The sequence below is a fragment of the Phodopus roborovskii genome, unplaced genomic scaffold (genome assembly GCF_943737965.1).
Source record: "Phodopus roborovskii unplaced genomic scaffold, PHOROB, whole genome shotgun sequence".
NCBI classification, from domain to species: Eukaryota; Metazoa; Chordata; class Mammalia; order Rodentia; family Cricetidae; genus Phodopus; species Phodopus roborovskii.
In genome coordinates, this window is record NW_026126003.1 from 325363 (window position 1) to 345531 (window position 20169).

Here is a 20169-nt window from a genome sequence, read left to right on the forward strand (position 1 = left end):
AAGGGGTTTCTGAATTGGGACTTGTAATTCTTTCCCCTGAAACATCTGTTTGGATCTTCCATTTTATTTTACTTCCTAGAGATAAAAACATCAAGGCATTTACTCATTTTATACATTAATAAAATTTTTATGGATGCAGGGTATGGCATTGATGAAAGTTCTTCAGGGAAAACACATGAAAGCTGGCACAGTGATGCCAGGAATAATGTGTGCTTTGAAAATTTGTAGCAAAGGACTACTTTTTAATAGATGTATTTTTAAAAAATATGTGGGTGTGTGGCCATGTGCTTGCAGGTACGTGGGGAGACCCAAAGAGGGTGGAGGATCCATAGATGCTGGACTTATAGGTGGTTGAGAACTGCTCAACAGGGTGCTAGGGACTGAGTAAGGGTTCTTTGGCTCTGAGCTGTGTGTCTACCCCCTTAATATTATACAATTTTAAATTATCTCTTCAACTTTTTGAGATTATAATATAATTACATAATTTCCTCTTTTAATTACTCCCTCCAAACCCTCCCATATGCCCCCCTGCTCTCTTTCGAATTCATGCCCTTTTAAAAAATGTTATTGCATGCATATATGTATGTACATGTATACATGTGGGCAAAACTAGCCCACAAAGCTGTTACGTTTACCCCTGTTTTCTTTTGAGGCACTAAATTGAACTTTATAGTTACTGAATGAAAAAAGATATAAAAAAGGAGGACATGACTACTCCTAGGTATGGTGGAAGAGGTTTATTGTAGATATGAGGGAGAGCATAGCTTGAGGCAGGAACATCTGAGAGAGTCCAGAGTGACCATGGTCCCAAACCTGACCATGTGGGGAGCAGGAGGAGGTGGGAAGGGAGAGCCAAGCAAGTAAAGGTCAGAAGGTCAGATGAAAAGATCCAGTAAACAAAAGGGTTGGATTATATAGGGGAGGGCAGCATGGGGAAGGGCAGACCAGAGTTCAGGGTAGGGGTTGGGGTATACCAGCCATTCCCTTTAACAGATAGGAATTAAGGGATGCTAGGAGAGTGACCTGGAGGGCAATTCTACCTTTGCTGTATTAAATAGGCACCTCAGTTAGCAATTTGTCCCAGGTTTTAGACATAATATATGTAATAGTATTTTTTGAGACAGGGTTTCTCTGTCCACCAGCAAATCTGCTGAAAATTTACAGCCAAAGATTTAATATGAATAAACCTGGGGCAAGGACTGAGATATCTGTACTGGACAGCTTTTTAAACTCTTACATAAAACATTAGAATGGGGAGAAATTCTTGATAGTCAGGAGTAGGTCATTTCATTTTTATTTGGAAATAGGAGACTAGTTTTGCTTTCTTAAGCTTTTGTTTTTCCAGGAACTAAAGTTCAGCATGGGCAAAGCAACACGTCAGAGGCCAGCATTTTCAGAATTTCACTTGCCAGGCCTTTCTCTTTCCATGCTGGGTTTTGTCAGGGTTGGTTCATTAATAGAGAGATGATATTCTGTTAATCCTCTTGTACCTGAAATTGGAAGCCAGCCTAAGTCTTAATCATGTCTCATTTATTACCATGAATTGCATCACAAATACAATAAATCCTGTAAAAATCCCCCAGATGATCTTATCTACATCACCTGATGTTCTGGTCCTGCTCAGCTCTGTCATGTTTCTTCCTCCAAAGCACATACCCTTGAGTCTGAGACAAGAAATCCTCCCTCTGGGTCCTCAAATATTGTGCTTCAAATTCATGAGACAAGAGCCCAAAAGTCAGTGATCAGGGCAGCTTTGATGGATGCAAAATTATGTGGGACCCAAGTCAGGTAAGGTTCTGCCATTCTCAAAGACACCTCCATTTCCCCATGTCATCTACCCCATTGTTGTTTCCTCCTATTCTCCCTGATATAAGCAGTAAATAGTGCTGTCCATATTCAGGTTTGAATTTCCTACCTCAGTGAACCCCATATTCAGAGATGGATATCCTACCTCATTTTACCAGTCTAGAAGTTCTCTCACAGACATGCCCAGGGGTTCATGTCATAGATGGATTCTAGCTTCTGTTAAGATGACACTCAACAGTAATTATAACAGTTGTCCTAGAAGCATTTAGTGCTTGTTAAAACTGTAGAGAATTGTAATACAGAGCTATTTTACTTTCTTACTACAAATGATATTTCAGACAGTCATTGATATCTTTTGTTTTCAGTGTTAAAGAGAGAATTTAGAGACCCATATAAATATATTTTTTGGTCATTTGGCCAAACAGGAGCCAAGTAAAAGAAGGCCTTACTTCAGTCAACAGTTAGATGGTATGGCTCATTATGGTGGGGAAGTTGTGGTAGATAAAAAAATAAATCTCCTTTTTTTTCCTGGTTAACTTTAATTGTCAGTTTGGCATGGCCTGAACTTATCTGGGAAGGAAGTCTCAACTGAAAGATTGTCCAGCTCAGGTTGATCTGTGGGAGTGTCTTTGGGGGAGTCTCTTGATCTATGATTGATATGTGAGGGCTCAACCCACTGTGGGCCCCACTATTCTCTAGGCAGGCTTTGTGGACTATATTAGAAAGCTGGCTCTTCATGAGTTAAAGAATAAGCCCATACGTCTCAGCCAGAAGGTCTGAGCAGTCTAAGAGACCTCAGACAGTGGAGCCAGGATGTATCCCTGGTGCACAAAAGGACTTTGCAAACATATCCCCCATGGAGGGATAACTGCCTTATTCTAGAGATAGGAGAGAAGCCCTAGTCCCTACTTCACAGGACCTGTCAGATCTACATGACCCCAACTGGATGGCATTCCCCTACATATTGTATTGTGGTGGGGGGTTGGGAGGGGAGGGTGTTTAGAGTGCATGGGAGAGGGTAGAGAGGGCAAAAGGGAGGGAAGGAGGGAGGGAGGGCTTGGGGGGGAGGGAGGGAGGGAGGGAGAGGGAACTGGGATCGACATGTAAAATAAAAAAAAAAAAAAAAAAAAAAAAAAAAAACGCTTTGACTCCAAAATTTAAGTTGAAGAACAAGTTACTGGGGAAAAGTATTTCTATTTTTGTTTCCACAGAAAATGAAAAGATGTGGATTCCTTCCAGACTAATGTGGTTTGATCACACCAGACCACCTGAAACAGAGTACAAGCTGATCCTACATTCCAAATAGCTGGACAAAACAGCCCTACAGACTACAGCTAGGATATCTGAATCTTCTTCGAATCCCCCAAGACAGCGCCCCTTACCAGCAGGAAGTAGTTTGGAAAGAACGACGCCCAAATTCCCAAATATTGTGTATAAATGTTTGTTTTCATTTAATTGGACTTTGTTATATAAAATTAAATAAAAAATACTCTATATGCATAAAAAAAAAGAATAAGCCCATACATAGCATTCCTAGGTTGTGCTTCAAGTTTCTGTTCTAACTTCCCTCAGTGATGGACGATGACCTGTGTAAGATGTTTAAACCCTTTCCTCTGCTATGTTGGATTTTAGTCAGAGCATTTTGTCACATTTATTTGTTCTGGGAAAAGATTGCAACAATTAATTCTTATTGTGTTTGTGAACCAAGAAGCAAAGGGCTTGGCCCAGATGTAGGACACAGTTATAACTCAGGGTTCATTTGTCTTCCATTTCTATGTCATAGTTTATCACTGAGGTAAGTCAAGGAAGAAACTCAAGACAGGATCCTGTAGGCAGGAACTGATGCAGAGGCTATGGGTGAGTATATTTTGTTGGCTTACCCAGGCTGCATTCGTATAGATCTCAGAACAACCAGCCCAGGGATGGCACCACCCACAGTGATCTGGGCCCTTTCATATCAGCCATCAATCAAGAAATGTCCTGCAAGCTTTTCTACAGGTACATTTGATGGGGAAAATTTTTCAATTAAGATTCTCCCTTTACAGGTATACATAGATTTGTGTCAAGTTGACAAACACCAGTGTAGGGACTAAATTAGAAGTCATGAATAAAAGGGAAATTGAGAAATTTGCAAATATGTGTAAATTAAACAGAATGGTCAGACATAATCCACTGTCAAAAGAGAAAAGAATATTTGATTCAATGCTTCCAAGAAAATGGAACCTACCAATATTTGTATAACTTTGCACATTTTATATAGAAGAGATGGTAGTCAATAAAATTTTGCATGGTTAGAAATCCAAACACTCATTGCAACATGGTCTATCATTAACACCAAATTAGGCCATAGTGCAGCAAAATTAGGGGAAAATAAAGAAGTATGGAGAAAACCAACAAAGTGAAAATTGTCTTTTTTTGGTAAATATCAACATGAGGGAAAATGAGCCATATTGACAAACTAGCAAATGAGTAAATAAAATGAGAAATCAGTTACATTAGTTTTGACATTGCTGAAATCTAAACTATAAGAGAGGTGATGACTAATTTCATGGCAGTATTTAGGCAGCATAAAAAGGCTGGGGTGCTGGTTCTGTCCTTCCATGTGGGTTCCAATGATGTAACTCAGGTCATCAGGGCTGGTGGCAAGCCTTATTACCTACTAAGGGATCTCATCATACTTCCTTCACAAAATTTTTCAAAAGCTAGAGGAAAAAAGAAAACTCAAATTTTCCTATTAGAGAAGTATGGTCCTGACACAAAAACTTAACAGAAACATCCTTAGTAAATGATGATAGGGACCTCTTGAAACTGAGAAGCTTCTGTAAGGCAAAGGACACAGTCAACAAGACAAAAATGTCAGCTCACAGAACAGGAAATTTTCTTCGCCAACCCCACATCTTACAGAGAGCTGATTTCCAAAATATATGAAAAACTCAAGAAGCTAGTTTCCAAAACACCAAATAATCCAATTAAAAAGTGGGGTACAGAACTAAATAGAGAATTCTCAATGGAGGAATCTAAAATGGCTGAAAGACACTTAAGAAAGTGCTCAACATCAGGGAAATGCAAATCAAAAGAGCTCTGAGATACCAGAATGGTATCTCCTGTCAGAATGGCTAGAATCAAAAACACCAAAGACAGGTTTTGCTGGAGAGGATATGGAGAAAGGGGTTCACTCTTGCACTGCTCATGGGAGTGCAAACTCATACAGCCACTTTGGAAATCAGTATGGTGGTTCCTCAGGAAAACGGAAATTAGTCTACTTCAAGATCCAGTAATTCCATTCTTAGGTATATACCCAAAAGACGCACATTCATAAAAGAAGGACATCTTTCAACTATGTTTATAGCATCATTATTTGTAATAGCCAGAATCTGGAAGCAAACTAGATGCCCCACAACTGAAGGCTGTATGGAGAAAAAGTGGTACATTTACACAATGGAGTACTACTCAGGGGAAAAACACAACATAATCCTGAAATTCGCAGGCAAATGGATGGACCTAGAAGAAACCATCCTGAGTGAAGTAACCTAGTCACAAAAAGACAAACACAGTATGTACTCACTCATATATGGATTTTTAGACATAGAGCAAAGGATCACCAGCTTAAAATTCACATTGCAAGAAAAGCTAGGAAACAAGGAGGACCCTAAGAGAGACATACATGCCCCCTCCAGAAGGGGAAAGGAACAAGATCTCCTGAGCAAATTGGGAGCATGGACGGGGGGGGGTGTTAGGAGAAAGAGAAGGGGGAGAAGGGGAGGGGAGAGGTGGGCATGAGGGAATAGGAAGATTGAGTCAGGGAAAGAATAGAACAAGAAAAAAAGTTATCATAATAGGGGGAGCCATTATCTATTTAAGGAGAAATCTGGCACTAGGGAAATGCCCAGAGATCTAGAAGGATGATCCCAACTAACAATCTAAGCAGTAGTGGAGAGGCTACCTTTAATGCCCTTCCACCATAATGAGATTGATGCCTACCTCATATGCCATCCTAGAGCCTTCATCTAGTAGCTGATGGAAGCAGAAACAGACACCCACAGCTCAATACTAGCTGAACTCCTGGAATTCAGCCACAGAGTGTCAGGAGTGATGAGCAAAGGACCCAAAATCAAGCTGCAGATACCCACAGAATCAGCTGACCTGTACAAGGGCAAGCTCATGCACCCCAGCATGAACTTGGGAAACCAGCATATGACTGACCCAGACCCCTTGAATGTGGGTGTTAGTTAGGAGTACTGGGCAGTCTATGGGGTCTCTAGTAATGGATCAGTATTAACCCTAGTATATGAATGGACTTTGGAGCCCATTCCACATAGAGGGATACTTTCTTAGCCTTTACACATGGGGGAGTGCCTAGGCCCTGCCCCAAATGATATGACAGACTTTGAAGACTCCTCATGGAGAAGGCATCGCCCTCCCTGGGGATCAGAAAGGGGATAGGCTGGGGTTTGGTGGGGATGATAGGGCAGGATGGGAGGGTGAGGGAACTGGGATTGACATGTAAAACAACCTTGTTTCAAATTTAAATAAAAAAGGAGAAAAGTAAAGAAAATGATGATAAATTATATTATAAAATTTCAAGCTAGTGCTCAAAATTCTCAGTCACATGCTAACAAGCTCCAATCAGTATAATATAAAAAATGACTGTGTATCACAGCTTAATTTGATAAAATCCATTGATTTCTGTGCAATGGGCAAATCATAGGTAGTATTTTGATAAAAATTTATTGATTGGGATCATGTTTTTGTTTAGAAGTTTCCAGAAAGCAAAGAACATTGTCTAGATAGGAAAAGAAAGCAAATTCAAGCCTGATTTTTAAAAATGTACTTGTTCTACTCAGATGCAGACATTCTTTGAGCAGCCAGAATGAGGAAGTTTGTTTTTATCCAAACATCAAAATATCCCCAGCATGTCAAATCCTAATTTCACACTTAACCAGGATGTAGCATGAATAGACCTATTCAGCTGTGAAGCAAACAATGAAGAAAATTGGGCAGCCTCTGATGGTGTAAGACAATAATAATAGAATACATTCACCCCCAAAGTATTTGAATCTGTTAGATGTGCAATACAAATTTGGTAAGAATTGAATTTTGGTCTGTACATTTACATCTTGATTTTTGCAAAGTGAAAACAGAACAAAAAGATTTATATTGTGTAATAGGTTTCCCATAGGGATAGTTTCCAAAGCAATGGCTCTTCCTCCAGCAATGAAAGAGTGACATTTAATCAGAGGGTCTTTCCATTTTTATGCAAGAAAGTAGTTTTAGGACAGACACATTTCTGAAAATGCTCAGTGAAGATTGATATTCATGATAATGGTCAGTTTAATGTCCTTGGTTTTAGAAACAAAATAGATGATGGATGTTTAGTCATGATTCCTGTAAAATTATGTATCATTTATTCAGAAGGATAGAAACACAACTGGGCACAGTTGGTTTATCTTATAAAGACAGCAGGCAGGATTGAATATGCCTGTGAACATGCTCAAATTTTATTATAAATACTTAGCTGAAAAAATGGTATTTGGACAGCTATCTGGATTCCCAGTAGCAGGAAACCTTCAGTCACAGCCAGTTAGAAATGGAACTGGTCTGAGTGTTTATAAAGGCTTAATCCCCAAAACTACACAATGGAAAAGCCAAACAGAAAACAAAGTTGGAACTTCTTTTCCTCATGATTCTGCATACGGTGTTGGCAACTTTAATACCTTTAAGTCAACAGCCAAGAGTATTAGTCCATCAACAAATTCAGTGAAAGAGTGTAATCGTTCAAATTCTTCCTCGCCTGTTGACAAACTTAATCAGCAGCCTCGTTTAACTAAACTGACACGCATGCGCAGTGACAAGAAGAGTGAATTTTTGAAAGCATTGAAAAGGGACAGAGTAGAAGAAGAACACGAAGATGAATGCCACGGTGGCTCAGAGAAGGACGACGACTCATTTAATTTGCATAACAGCAATAGTGCTCACCAAGAAAGAGATATAAACAGAAAATTTGATGAAAATGAAATTCCACAAGAGAATGGCAATGCTTCGGTGATTTCTCAACAGATCATTCATTCGTCAGCCTTTCCACAGACTGATGTCCTTTCCAGTTCACTTGAGGCAGAGCACAGACTATTAAAGGAGATGGGCTGGCAGGAAGACAGTGAAACGATGAAACATGTGCTCCCTTAACTGAGGATGAGATGAGAGAATTCCAAGTTATTAGTGAACAGTTACAGAAGAATGGGCTGAGGAAAAATGGTATTTTGAAAAATGGCCTGATCTGTGACTTGAAGTTTGGACCCTGGAAAAACAGCACTTTCAAACCCACCATTGAGAATGAGGACACAGAGACAAGTAGCAGTGACACATCAGATGACGACAATGTGTGAAGGGTTTCCTAACCACGTTAGAAATTTTAGTGTGACACATCTCTCATGCAGTTTGGGGTGAAATGTAAAAATGAAGAACTATAATTTATGTAGTGAACCACCCCATTAGAAGATGATTTTTTTGGGGGACTTCAATATGAAGAAAACCAAGAATGTTGTGTTGGGCTGTGTTGAACATTGTTTCTTTGTAAATGAATGTTGTAGAAATGAGGACTTTGGTTGATCCAACATTGACTTCATCACTGCAGCATTTCTCTGACTAGCAATGTGACGATGTAACAAATGAGATTTTCTCATTTAATAATAAAAAATTATGTAATGTTTTGCAAAAAAAAAATGGTATTTGGAAGCTATGTTAATATAGGATTTTGTCTCTGAAGGTTCTGGAATCACACAGTAGCCAATATCTCCCCATAAAATGAGCCTGTAAATCTATTGTAAATTATTTACATAGAACCAGAATTTTCATTAGAGTAAGCCTATGAGTGTTTTTCTTTTCTTTTCTTTTTTATTATTATTTTTTCTTTTTTATTTAATTTTATATAACAAAGTCCAATTAAATGAAAACAAACATTTATACACAATATTTGGGAATTTGGGCCTTGTTCTTTCCAAACTACTTCCTGCTGGTAAGGGGCACTGCCTTGGGGGATTCGAAGAAGATTCAGATATCCTAGCTGTAGTCTGTAGGGCTGTTTTGTCCAGCTGTTTTGAATGTAGGATCAGCTTGTACTCTGTTTCAGGCGGTCTGGCGTGATCAAACCACATTAGTCTGGAAGGAATCCACATCTTTTCATTTTCTGTGGAAACAAACATAGAAATCCTTTTCCCCAGTAACTTGTCCTTATGAGTGTTTTTCAAGGTATGTATTTCATGTTATACCATATGTGCCAACTGTACATGCAAATACACACTTAAAATCACTATATCGAATTCTAGTTGAGCTTTGAGGAGAAAGTATCATTGTTGGGAAAATCTTGGAAAACAGAACCAGTTAATATTGCCATTTTATAAACTAATTGGCTCTTATGGAAGGTGGATGAGTTTTAGAGCTATTTTTTTATTCAACATGTGTTTTTCCATATAATATATTCTGATTATGGTTATCCTCTGCAACTCCTCTGAGATCCTCTATTTGTAGGCCCTGCTGGTCAGAGGTTGCAATCTACCACAGCCTGGCAGCCTTCTCTTAGGTCAGCAACACAGAGGACTCCCTCCTTCTATACACAGGGAGGACTTCCTGCTCTCTATCTGCCCCTATTTGGAGGATGTCACTAGGCTCAGATGCCTGACTCATCTTTGGCACAGTTTCCTGCTAGAAGACTCCCCCTGCTTCAAATATGGTAACTAAAACTTGTACTAGGAATTTTGCTATAGGATCCAGCTAACATATATGAGGCCTTATGATTGGAGCTGACAGGAGTGTGCCACTTAATGCAAATTAGGGATTGTCCCCAGGTTTCCCAATCTTATATATTGCCTAAAGTCTGGAATAAAGTTGAGGTGATTGACCAACGTCATTTCTCCAAGGGCTACCTCCATCATATCCACAGCCATCTGCATCTGTTCCCTGCTTCAGCTCATTCCATTCTCTTGGACCAGTGCACCAAAGATCCCAAGGAAGGAGAGACACAATCCTTCTTACCTCCTCTCCCAGATGGATGAGTTTTACATTTGAGAATTAAATCATTTACTCAATACAGAACCATTGCAGAATGCTCTAGATTAAATTCCAGTATAGCCAGGGCTACATAGAGAAACCCTCTCTTGAAAAACTAAACTAAACCAAACCAAACCAAGCCCAAACCCAAACCCAAACCCAAACCCAAACAAACAAACAAACAAACAAACCCAAACTAAACTAAACCAAAACAAAGAAAAATCTATTATCCAGACAATTTCAGAGAATTCTATGCACATGTTAAATAAAAGACGGCAGTGAGCCCTGTTGTCAAAATGACTTAATATTTCTATACACATCTCTAGGAGAAAATTAAAAATATGGTGTAAAGCAACCATTGGAATTAGATAAATCATGAACTAATACAGAGGAAATATTCAGAGTGATGTGGGGATGCTTATGCTCAGATATAAGAGCAAGACTTGATTTTAGTTGTATTCGTGTGTGATTAACTGGGGCCATAAGTTATATATGTATGTATGTATGTATGTATGTATGTATGTACATACATATTATAGATAAATGGTAGATGATATATAGATTGACATGATAAACAGAGATATTGTTGTAATCACATCTATTTGTACGGCTGAGAATGTGGTATCTAGGGATTCAAGTCCAGATAGTTTTGTAGAATGAGTTTCTGGGTACCTAAGTGAGGCTGTGTCACAACACAGAACATAATACATGATAGATAGATAGACAGATGATATATAGATTAAATAGATAATAAATGAAAGACAGATCAATAAATGAAACAAAGATTGGTAGATGGCAGATAGATAGGTGATAGATGATAGGTCAATTTGTGATAGAAAATGGATAGATTGATAATTCAATAGATGATAGATGGATGATAGATTATATAGATACATATATTAATAGATACATGGGTGGATGGCTGCATAGATAAATAAATAGATGAATGGACAAAGAGATAATTAATAGATATGTGCATTGTTATAGATGACATTCATGAGCCCACTCCTAACTGTAGAGCTATGGAGGGGTCATGGTTTTGCAGGTGGCACAGTGAGTGATTTTTCTTAATGCTGTGGTACACAGTAAGTTTACATATCTCAGGTTCAGTCTCCACCATGATGAGCTGTACATCTTCTTAAATCATGAACCAATCAGCCCTTCCTTTCTCAAATTGTTTCTGTTAGGTATTTGGACAAAATAAACTAATATGCCATACATGAACATGTCTATTGGAATCCCATATCACTGATACAACCAATTAAATTTATTTTCAAAAGGGAAGAAAAACAGGCATTGAAAAATTTATATACATCTCTGGTTTGTTAGAAAAGAACAACAATAGGTCAAGAAGTTACATGCTATCTGAGTAAACTTTTAAAGTCTGGCATTTAGAAATATCTATAATAAAGAATTTTTTAGCTGATGAACTCCTCTTGCATTTAGTAAAGTTATTTATTATTATGCATGCCTAGAGTTGGGTGTTACATGCCATGGCCAGAGCATGCATGGATGTCAGGGGACAACTTTGCAGACTCTGTTTTTCCCACCCACATTTACTTGTGTCACAGGAATTTAAATTGGCTTCCTGGAGTTGTGTGGTGTATTTCAGAAAGTGAAAAAAAAAACCTTTTTGTGTGTATGTGTGTTTAGTAAATGTATCTTTTTATGTATGCATGTATGTGCATAGAGGATGGACTTTATGCTGTTTCTTCCTTGATCATTATCCATGTTAATTTTAATTTAATTTTTTCAGAACAGGGTTTCCTTGTGTAACCCTGGCTGTCCTGGAACTCTTTCTGTATATCAGGCTGGCCTTAAACTCAAAGATATGCTTGTCTATGCATCCTGAGTGCTGAGAGTAAAGGCATGTGCCACTGTTTTTGGTTCATGCAAATTTTTTGATTGCCAGAATGACATATGAAAGATAGAATATAATATGTATGTATATATATGCATATATACACATATATGGGTAGATGGATACAGAGATGATGGATAAATAATGGATAGATATATAGATGCTATATAAATAGATGATGGATAGATATGTGATAAATAGTTATGTATACACACATATACATATATCTATATAGATAATAGATATATAATAGATTATGGATAGATAGATTATGAAGTGACAGAGTGTAGATAGATATGTAATTAATACATACATATGAATACATTGTCTGTGTTACATAGTTTCATGTCAACTTGACACAAGCTAAAGTCATTTGAAAGGAGCAACCTCAGTCAAGAAAGGGCCTCTGGTTGGGTGGTAGTGGCACACACCTTTAATCTTAGCACTCAGGAGGCAGAGGTAAGTGGATCTCTGTGAATTCAAGGCCATCCTGCTCTATAAAGCAACACAGAGAAACCCTGTCTCGAAAAACCAAAGAAAGGGCCTCCATATCAGACTACCTTAACGTCACCAATTCCACTTTTAGGCATATACCCAAAAGATGCATATTCATACAACAAGAACATCTGCTCAATTATGTTCATAGCAGCATTATTTGTAATAGCCAGAACCTGTAAACAACCTAGATGTCCCTCAACTGACGAATGGATAAAGAAAATGGAGCGTTACTCACTGGAAAAAACAATTGAATCTTGAAATTCGTAGGCAAATGGATGAAACTAGAAGAAATTATCTTGCGTGAGGTAACCCAGTCACAAAGAGACAAACATGGTATGTACTCACTCATATGTGGATATTAGACATAGAGCAAGGGATTACCAGCCTAAATTCCATACCTCCAGAGAAGCTAGCAAACAAAGAGGACCCTAAGAGAGACATACATGGTCCTCCACAGAAGGGGAAGGGGGAAAGGTCTCCTGAGCAAATTTGGAGCATGTGGGTGGGAGTGGATAGGGATTTAGGAGAAAGAGAAGGGGAGAAGGGAAAGGGGGAGGAAGATATGAGGGACCAGGAATATCAAGTTGGGGGAAGAATAGAGGAGAACAAGAAAAGAGATACCTTAATAGAGGGAGCAATTATAGGTTTAAAGAGAAATCGGGAACTAGGGAAATGTCCAGAGATATACTAGGATTACCCCAACTAAGAATCTAAGCAATAGTGGAGAGGCTATCTTAAATGCCCTTCCAGTATAATGAGATTGATGTCTACCTTAAATGCCACCCTAGAGCCTTCATTCAGTAGCCGATGGAAGCAGAAGCAGGCACCCACCACTAAGCACTGAGCCAAATCCCTGGAATCCAGTTGTAGAGAGGGAGGAGTGATGAGCAAAGGATTAAGACCATGCCTGGTAAACCTACAGGAACAGCTGATCTGAACAAGGGGGGACTTATGAATCCCAGACCAACAGCTTGGAAACCAGCATAGGATGGAACAAGGCCCCCTACACATGGATCATATTTTGGAGGTCTGGGCAGTCTATGTGGCCCCTTTAAATGGAACAGCATTTATACCAAGTGTACAAATGGATATTGGGAGCCCACTCCACATGGAGGGATACTCTTTCAGCCTAGACACACAGGGAAGGGCCTAGGCCCTGCCAAAGATGATGTGACAGACTTTGATGATCTCCTATGGAAGGCCTCACACTTTCTATGGAGCAGAAGAGGTCAGGATGGGGGTCAGTGGGGGACAAAGGAGAATGAAAGGGTGAGGGTACTGGGATTGATATATAAAATAAGATTGTTTCTAATTTAAACAAAAAAGAAAGGGGCTCCATAAAATTGGGCTGTAGGTAAGCCTGTTGGGCATTTTCTTAATCAGTGATTGATGAAGGAGAGCCCAGCCCATTGTGTAGTATCCCTAGGGTGGTGGTAGTGCGTGCTATAAGAAAATAGGCTAACAAGTCAGTAAGCAGTACTCTTTCATGGCCTCTGCCTCAGTTCCTCCATCGCGGTGCCTGCCCTGCTTGAGTTTCTGTTCTTATTTCTTTTGATGTTGAATAGCAATGTGGAAACTGTGAGTCAAATAATCTCTTTACTCTCCAATTTGCTTCATGGTGGTTCATCACAGCAGTAGACTTTTAGTTTAATGTCTTTCAATTCAGGGTTTCCCTGTGTAGGTTTTGCTGTCCTGGAACTCTTAGTCAGTGTTATATTAGTGTGAAGAGACACCATGACCCAGCATCTCTAATTTAAGAAAGCATTTAATTGGGAACAATTACAGTTTCAGAGGTTTGGTCCATTTATCAGCATGGTGGGAAGCATGGTGGCACACAAGCAGACATGATGCTAGAGAAGTTGAGGGTTATACATCCAGATCCACAGGCAGCAGAAAAAGATGCTACTGGGCTTAGCTTAGGCTCTTGACACCTCAAAGCCCACCATTCGTGTCATACCTCCACAAATAAGGCCACACCTACTCCAACAAGGACACATCTCCGAATTCTTTCAAACAGTGCAACTCCATAGTTACCAAGCATTCAAATCTATGAGTCTATGGGGGTCATTCTTTTTCTTTTTTCTTTGTATTATACTAGAACATCACATCACTGCCAGCTGTGTTGGTGTGTGTACTGGTTAGTTTCATATATATGTATGTATGTATGTATGTATGTATGTGTGTATGTATTATAACCAAGTCCATTTAAATGAAAACACTTATAGACAATATTTGGGAATTTGGGCGTCGTTCTTTCCAAACTACTTCCTGCTGGTAAGGGGCGCTGTCATGGGGGATTCTAAGAAGATGCAGAAATCCTGGCTGTAGTCTGTAAGGCTGCTTTGTCCAGCTGTTTTGAATGTAGGATCACCTGGTACTCTATTTCAGGTGGTCTGGCTTGATCAAACCACATTAGTCTGGAAGGAATCCACATCTTTTCATTTTCTGTGGAAACAAAAATAGAAATCCTTTTCCCCAATAACTTGTCCTTGTACTTAAATTTTGGAGTCAAAGCATTTTTTTTCTTATTATTTTACATGTCGATCCCAATTCCCCCTCCCTCCCTCTCTCCCTCTCTCCCTCCCTGCTTCCCTTCTTCCCTCCTTCCCTCCCTTTTACACTCTCTGCCCTCTCACATGTACTCTAACCACCCTCCCCTCCCATCTCCCCACCCCAATTCCATATGTAGGGGAATGCCATCCAGTTGGGGTCATGGAGATCTGACAGGTCATGTGAAGTAGGGACTAGGGCTTCTCTCCTGTCTCTAGATTAAGACAGTTATCCCTCCATGGAGGATGTGTTCACAAGGTCCTTTTGTGCACCAGGGATACATCATGGCTCCATTGTCTGAGGTCCCTTTGACTGCTCAGTCCTTCTGGCTGAGACCCATATTCAGGGGGACCTGAGTCAGTCCCATGCTGGCTTCCCAGCTATCAATCTGGGGGCCCGTTAGCTCCTCCTTGTTCAGGTAAGCTGTCTCTATGTGTTTCTGCAGCCTGGTCTTGTCCTCTCCATCTGCATCTGGGTTCCACTTCGACTCAGTGTTTATGTATAGGTGTTTGCTCCTGTTTCCAACAGACATTAGTTGAGGGCTCTATGGATAAGTTAGTTGTTGATCTCACTATCATGGAAGGGCATTTATGGTAGCCTTTCCACGGAAGCTCAAATTGTTAGTTCTCAGCAGTCTTGTAGTTCTCTAGACCTTTCTTTGTGTTCAATTTTATCTTCAAACCAATATTGGCTCCCTCTTTTATGATCTCTCTCTCTCTCTCTCTCTCTCTCTCTCTTTCTCTCTCTCTCTCTCCTGTCTTCTATTCCTAACTGGGCTTAATCTTCCTGGTCTCACATGTTTTCCTTTCCTCCCCCTTGTTTTCTCCTACTTCTCTCTCCATTTGCTGCCCCCCACTTCCCCTGAGCTCTGGGGGACTTGTCCCTTCCTGCTTCTGTGAGGGACTTTATATGGATCTCTTAGAATACACCTTGTATACTAGTTCCTCTGGTGGTGTGAATTATAGGCTGGTGATCATTTGCTCTATGTCTAAAATCCATATATGAGTGAGTACATACTGTGTTCCTCTTTTTGTGACTGGGTTACCTCATTCAGGATGGTTTCTTCAAGTGCCATCCACTTGCCTGCGAATTTCAAGATACCATTATTTTTTTCTGAAGAGTAGTATTCCATTGTGTAGATGTGCCACATCTTCATTAACCATTCTTCAATTGAGGGGCATCTAGGTTGCTTCCAGGTTCTTGCTATTACAAATAATGCTGCTATGAACATAGTTGAACAGATGTCTTTGTTGCATGGATGTGGATCATTTGGCTATATACCTAAGAGGGGGATTGCCGGGTCCTGTGGTGAACTCATTCCCATTTTCCTGAGGAACCGCCATACTGATCTCCTAAATGGCTGTATGAGTTTGCACTCCCACCAGCAGTGGAGGAGTGTTCCCCTTTCTCCACATCCTCTCCAACATGAGTCATCATTGGTGTTTCTAATTTTAGCCATTCTGGCAGGGGTAAGATGGTATCTCAAAGTTGTTTTGATTTGCATTTCCCTGATAGCTAAGGATGTGGAGCACTTTCTTAAGTGTTTTCAAGCCTTTTTGATTTCCTCTATTGAGAATTCTTTCTTCAGTTCTGTACCCCATTTTTTAATAGGGTTATTTGGTGTTTTGTTGACTAGTTTTTTTTTCTTTCTTTTTATTTATTTAATTTTATATAACAAAGTCCAATTAAATGAAAACAAACATTTATACACAATATTTGGGAATTTGGGCGTCGTTCTTTCCAAACTACTTCTTGCTGGTAAGGGGCGCTGTCTTGGGGGATTCGAAGAAGGTTCAGATATCTTAGCTGTGTGTTGACTAGTTTCTTGAGTTCTTTGTGTATTTTGGAGATCAGCCCTTTGTCGTATATAGGATTAGTGAAAATCTTTTCCCAGTCTGTGGGCTGCCGTTTGGTCTTGTCATCTGTGTCTCTTGCCTTACAGAAGCTTCTAAGTTTGAAGAGGTCCCATTTATTAATTGTTTCTCTCAGTGTCTGTGCCCCTGGATCTATGTTCAGGAAGCATTCTCCTATACCAATTTGTTCAAGGGTACCTCCTACTTTCTCTTCTAAGAGGTTCAATGTGGCTGGATTGATGTTGAGGTCTTTGATCCATTTGGACTTGAGTTTTGTGCATGGTCTATCTGCAGTCTTCTACACACCCTCATCCAATTGTGCCAGCACCATTTGTTGAAGATGCTGTCCTTGCCCCATTGTATAATTTTAGCTGTTTTGTCGAAAATCAGGTGTTCATAGGTGTGTGGGTTAATGTCAGGATTTTCAATTCGATTCCATTGGTCTACCTGTCTATTTTTGTGCCAATACCAGGCTGTTTTCAGAACTATAGCTCTGTTGTAGAGCTTAACGTCAGGAATGGTGATGCCTCCTGAAGTTCTTTTATTGTATAGGGTTGTTTTGGCTAGGGTCTTTTGTTTTTCCATATAAAGTTGATTATTATCCTTTCAAGGTCAGTGAAGAATTGTGGTAGGATTTTAATAGGAATTGCACTGAATCTGTAGATTGCTTTTGGCAAGATTGCCATTTTTACTATGTTTATCCTACCTATCCAAGAGCATGGGAGATCTTACCATTTTCTGGTATTTTCTTTAATTTCTTTCTTTAGAGCCACAAAAAGTTCTTATTATATAGGTCATTTACTTGTTTGGTAAGCGTTACACCAAAGTACTTTATGTTGCTTGGGGGGGGTCATTCTTTTTCAAACCACATAGATGCACATACATACATATATAATGGATGGTTGAATGATGGATGTACTGACATGATAGATAATTGATGGTATATGATAGAAAGCTATGCTGAAGTTTGATAAATATATAAATAGATGATAAATAGATATAGATAATGGAGAAATTTTAAATAGATAATAATTGTGTAAATGATAGATTATAGATATATAGATGAATAGATTACAGATACACGAGAGTTAAATAGATGATATACAGATGACATATAGTAAATGGTAGATTAAATAATGATGGATGTTAGATGATTGACATGATAGCTAGCTAGCTAGATGATAAACAGTCATTATAGATAGATGGGTGATAGACATTTGCCATATGGATGAGTGTATAGATTGATGAATTTATGGGTAGATAGATGGGTAGATTAGATAGATGATAGATTATGGACATACAGATAAATGAAGAGACATTATAGATAGACAATAGAGTAATCAGAAGAGGAAAAGACTCAAGAAACACTCATGGAATTCCCATTTCCTAACTTTCTGCTTTATTCTGCAGAACAAATATTAAAGAACATAATGCAAAATCCCGGTGTCATGGCATTTGCCTCACCACAAAACAAGCTTCCCTGCAAAAAGTTGAGTACAGCCTTGGTCCAGGGGTGTAAATATTAATATTTAGAAGGCATTTTGAAAACATGAGCACTGAACAAAATAACAATAACAGGCAGACAGGTAAGGTAAATAAATCAAAGTAACTCAAAGCCTAAACATTCTTTCTGTAGCCCTTTCCAATTAAATGTGCATGTATATATGGTTTGAGTATATACATATGGATGTTCATATGTGAATTCATACACATGTACTTAAGTGTGCAGGGATGTTGTCATGCCCAACTGGCACTCAGTGGGTTCAAACCCAGGCTTCCATATTTGTGCTTTAATTATGTTATTCACTGAGCTATCTATGTAGCCCTGCTCTCTATCCATTCTTTCTTCAATTAAATTTGTTTTTTTTTTAGATTCATTTACTTTATGCACATGGGTTTTGCCTGCTTATATGTATGTGTATCATATATTACACTAGGTGCTCATCGAATTCAGAAGAGGGTAAAGATGGTTTTGCATCAACTCATGGGTGCTGGGAACCAAATATGGGCTCTCTGCAAGTATATCAAGTGCTTGTAACCTCTGAGTCATGTCTACACCCAATATTTTGAGACAGAGTTTCCCCTGTTCTCCCCCAACCCCCATCCCCTTTCTGCTCCCCAGGGAGGGAAAGACCTTCTATGGGGTATCTTCAAAGTCTGTCATATTATTCAGAGCAGGGACTAGGCCCTCCCCCATGTGTAAAGGCTAAGAAAGTATCCCTCTATGTGGAATGGGCTCCAAAGTCCATTTATATACTAGGGATAAATAATGATCCACTACCAGAGGCCCCATAGACTGCCCAGTCTTCCTAACTAACACCCACATTCAAGGGGTCTGGGTTGGTCCTATGCTGGTTCTCAGCTATCAGTCTGGGGTCCATGAACTCTTCCTTGTTCAGGTCTGCTGTTTCTGTGGGTTTCTCTAGCCTGGTCTTGGCCCCTTTGCACATCACTCCTCCCTCTCTTAAACTGGATTCTAAGAGTTTGTCTCAGGGTTCAGCTGTGGGTGTCTGCCTCTGCTTCCAATAGCTACTGGATGAAGGCTCTAGGATGGCATATAAGGTAGTCATCAATCTCATTATCGGGGAAGGGCATTTAAGGTAGACTCCCCACTACTGCTTAGATTGTTAGTTGGGATCATCCTTCTAGATCTCTGGGCATTTCCCTGGTTCCAGATTTCTCTTTAAACCTATAATGGCTCCCATTATGGTATCTCTTTTCTTGCTCTCCTCTATTCTTTCCCTGACTCAATATTTCTGCTCTCCTCATGCCCTCCTCTCCCCTCCTTTTTCCCCCTTCTCTTTCTCCTAACTGCCTCTCCACTTCCTCCATGCTCCCAATTTGCTCAGGAGATATCCCTTCAACCTTCTGTGGGGGACCATGTGTGTCTCTTTTAGGGTCCTCCTTGTTTCCTAGATTTTCTGGTGGTGTGGATCCTACAGCAGGGTCTGATGGAGGCATTTTCTTAATTGAGGTTCCCTCCTTTCAGGAATCTCTATCTCTAGTTTATCAAGTTGACATAAATCAATCCAGCTAAAGACTGCAATCCCAAATGATTACCACTAAACACATGCAATTGAACTCAGTAGATCTTGTATATTTTTGCATGTATATTCATATATAGAAGATATATGCTCATGTTCATATATACATATATATTCATATATGTTAATAATATATTCATATACTGTGGGAACCCACACAATTCGCCATTACAAGATGGCGCCGAGGACTGTTGTAAACAACCCTGTTTTTGGCGCGTGCCCTCCTCGAGTCTGCCTGGCAACAGCTATGCACCAATCCCAGACTGACTGGTGTCCTTTCAGGAAGGAACGCCCATCCTGCCTAGATATAAGCCACTCCCTTCCTTGCTTGCGTGCCCCTCATCTCCAGCTCTCCCTCAATCAAGAAGTGCTTCAATAAAGTGTGATCAGAGAAGGATCCTCGTGTCGGTGGTCTTCTTCCCCTGCGGGTCAGGGGCGCGCCACAATATACAAATCACATATATTTGAATAATATGAATTAATAAATGTTTTTATAGTCATATTTTATTGTCTA

At 39.6% G+C, this 20169-nt stretch overlaps 1 protein-coding gene across 1 annotated transcript; it reads left to right on the forward strand.

Annotated features, from left to right (window-relative positions):
* The first annotated feature begins 7329 nt into the window (after positions 1-7329).
* LOC127218265 (vasculin-like) lies at positions 7330-8207 on the forward strand. The gene is given in 2 exon segments (XM_051179297.1): positions 7330-7960; positions 7963-8207. Coding segments are annotated over 2 exon segments (858 nt in total). The 3' UTR covers positions 8190-8207.
* Positions 8208-20169: the final 11962 nt, after the last annotated feature.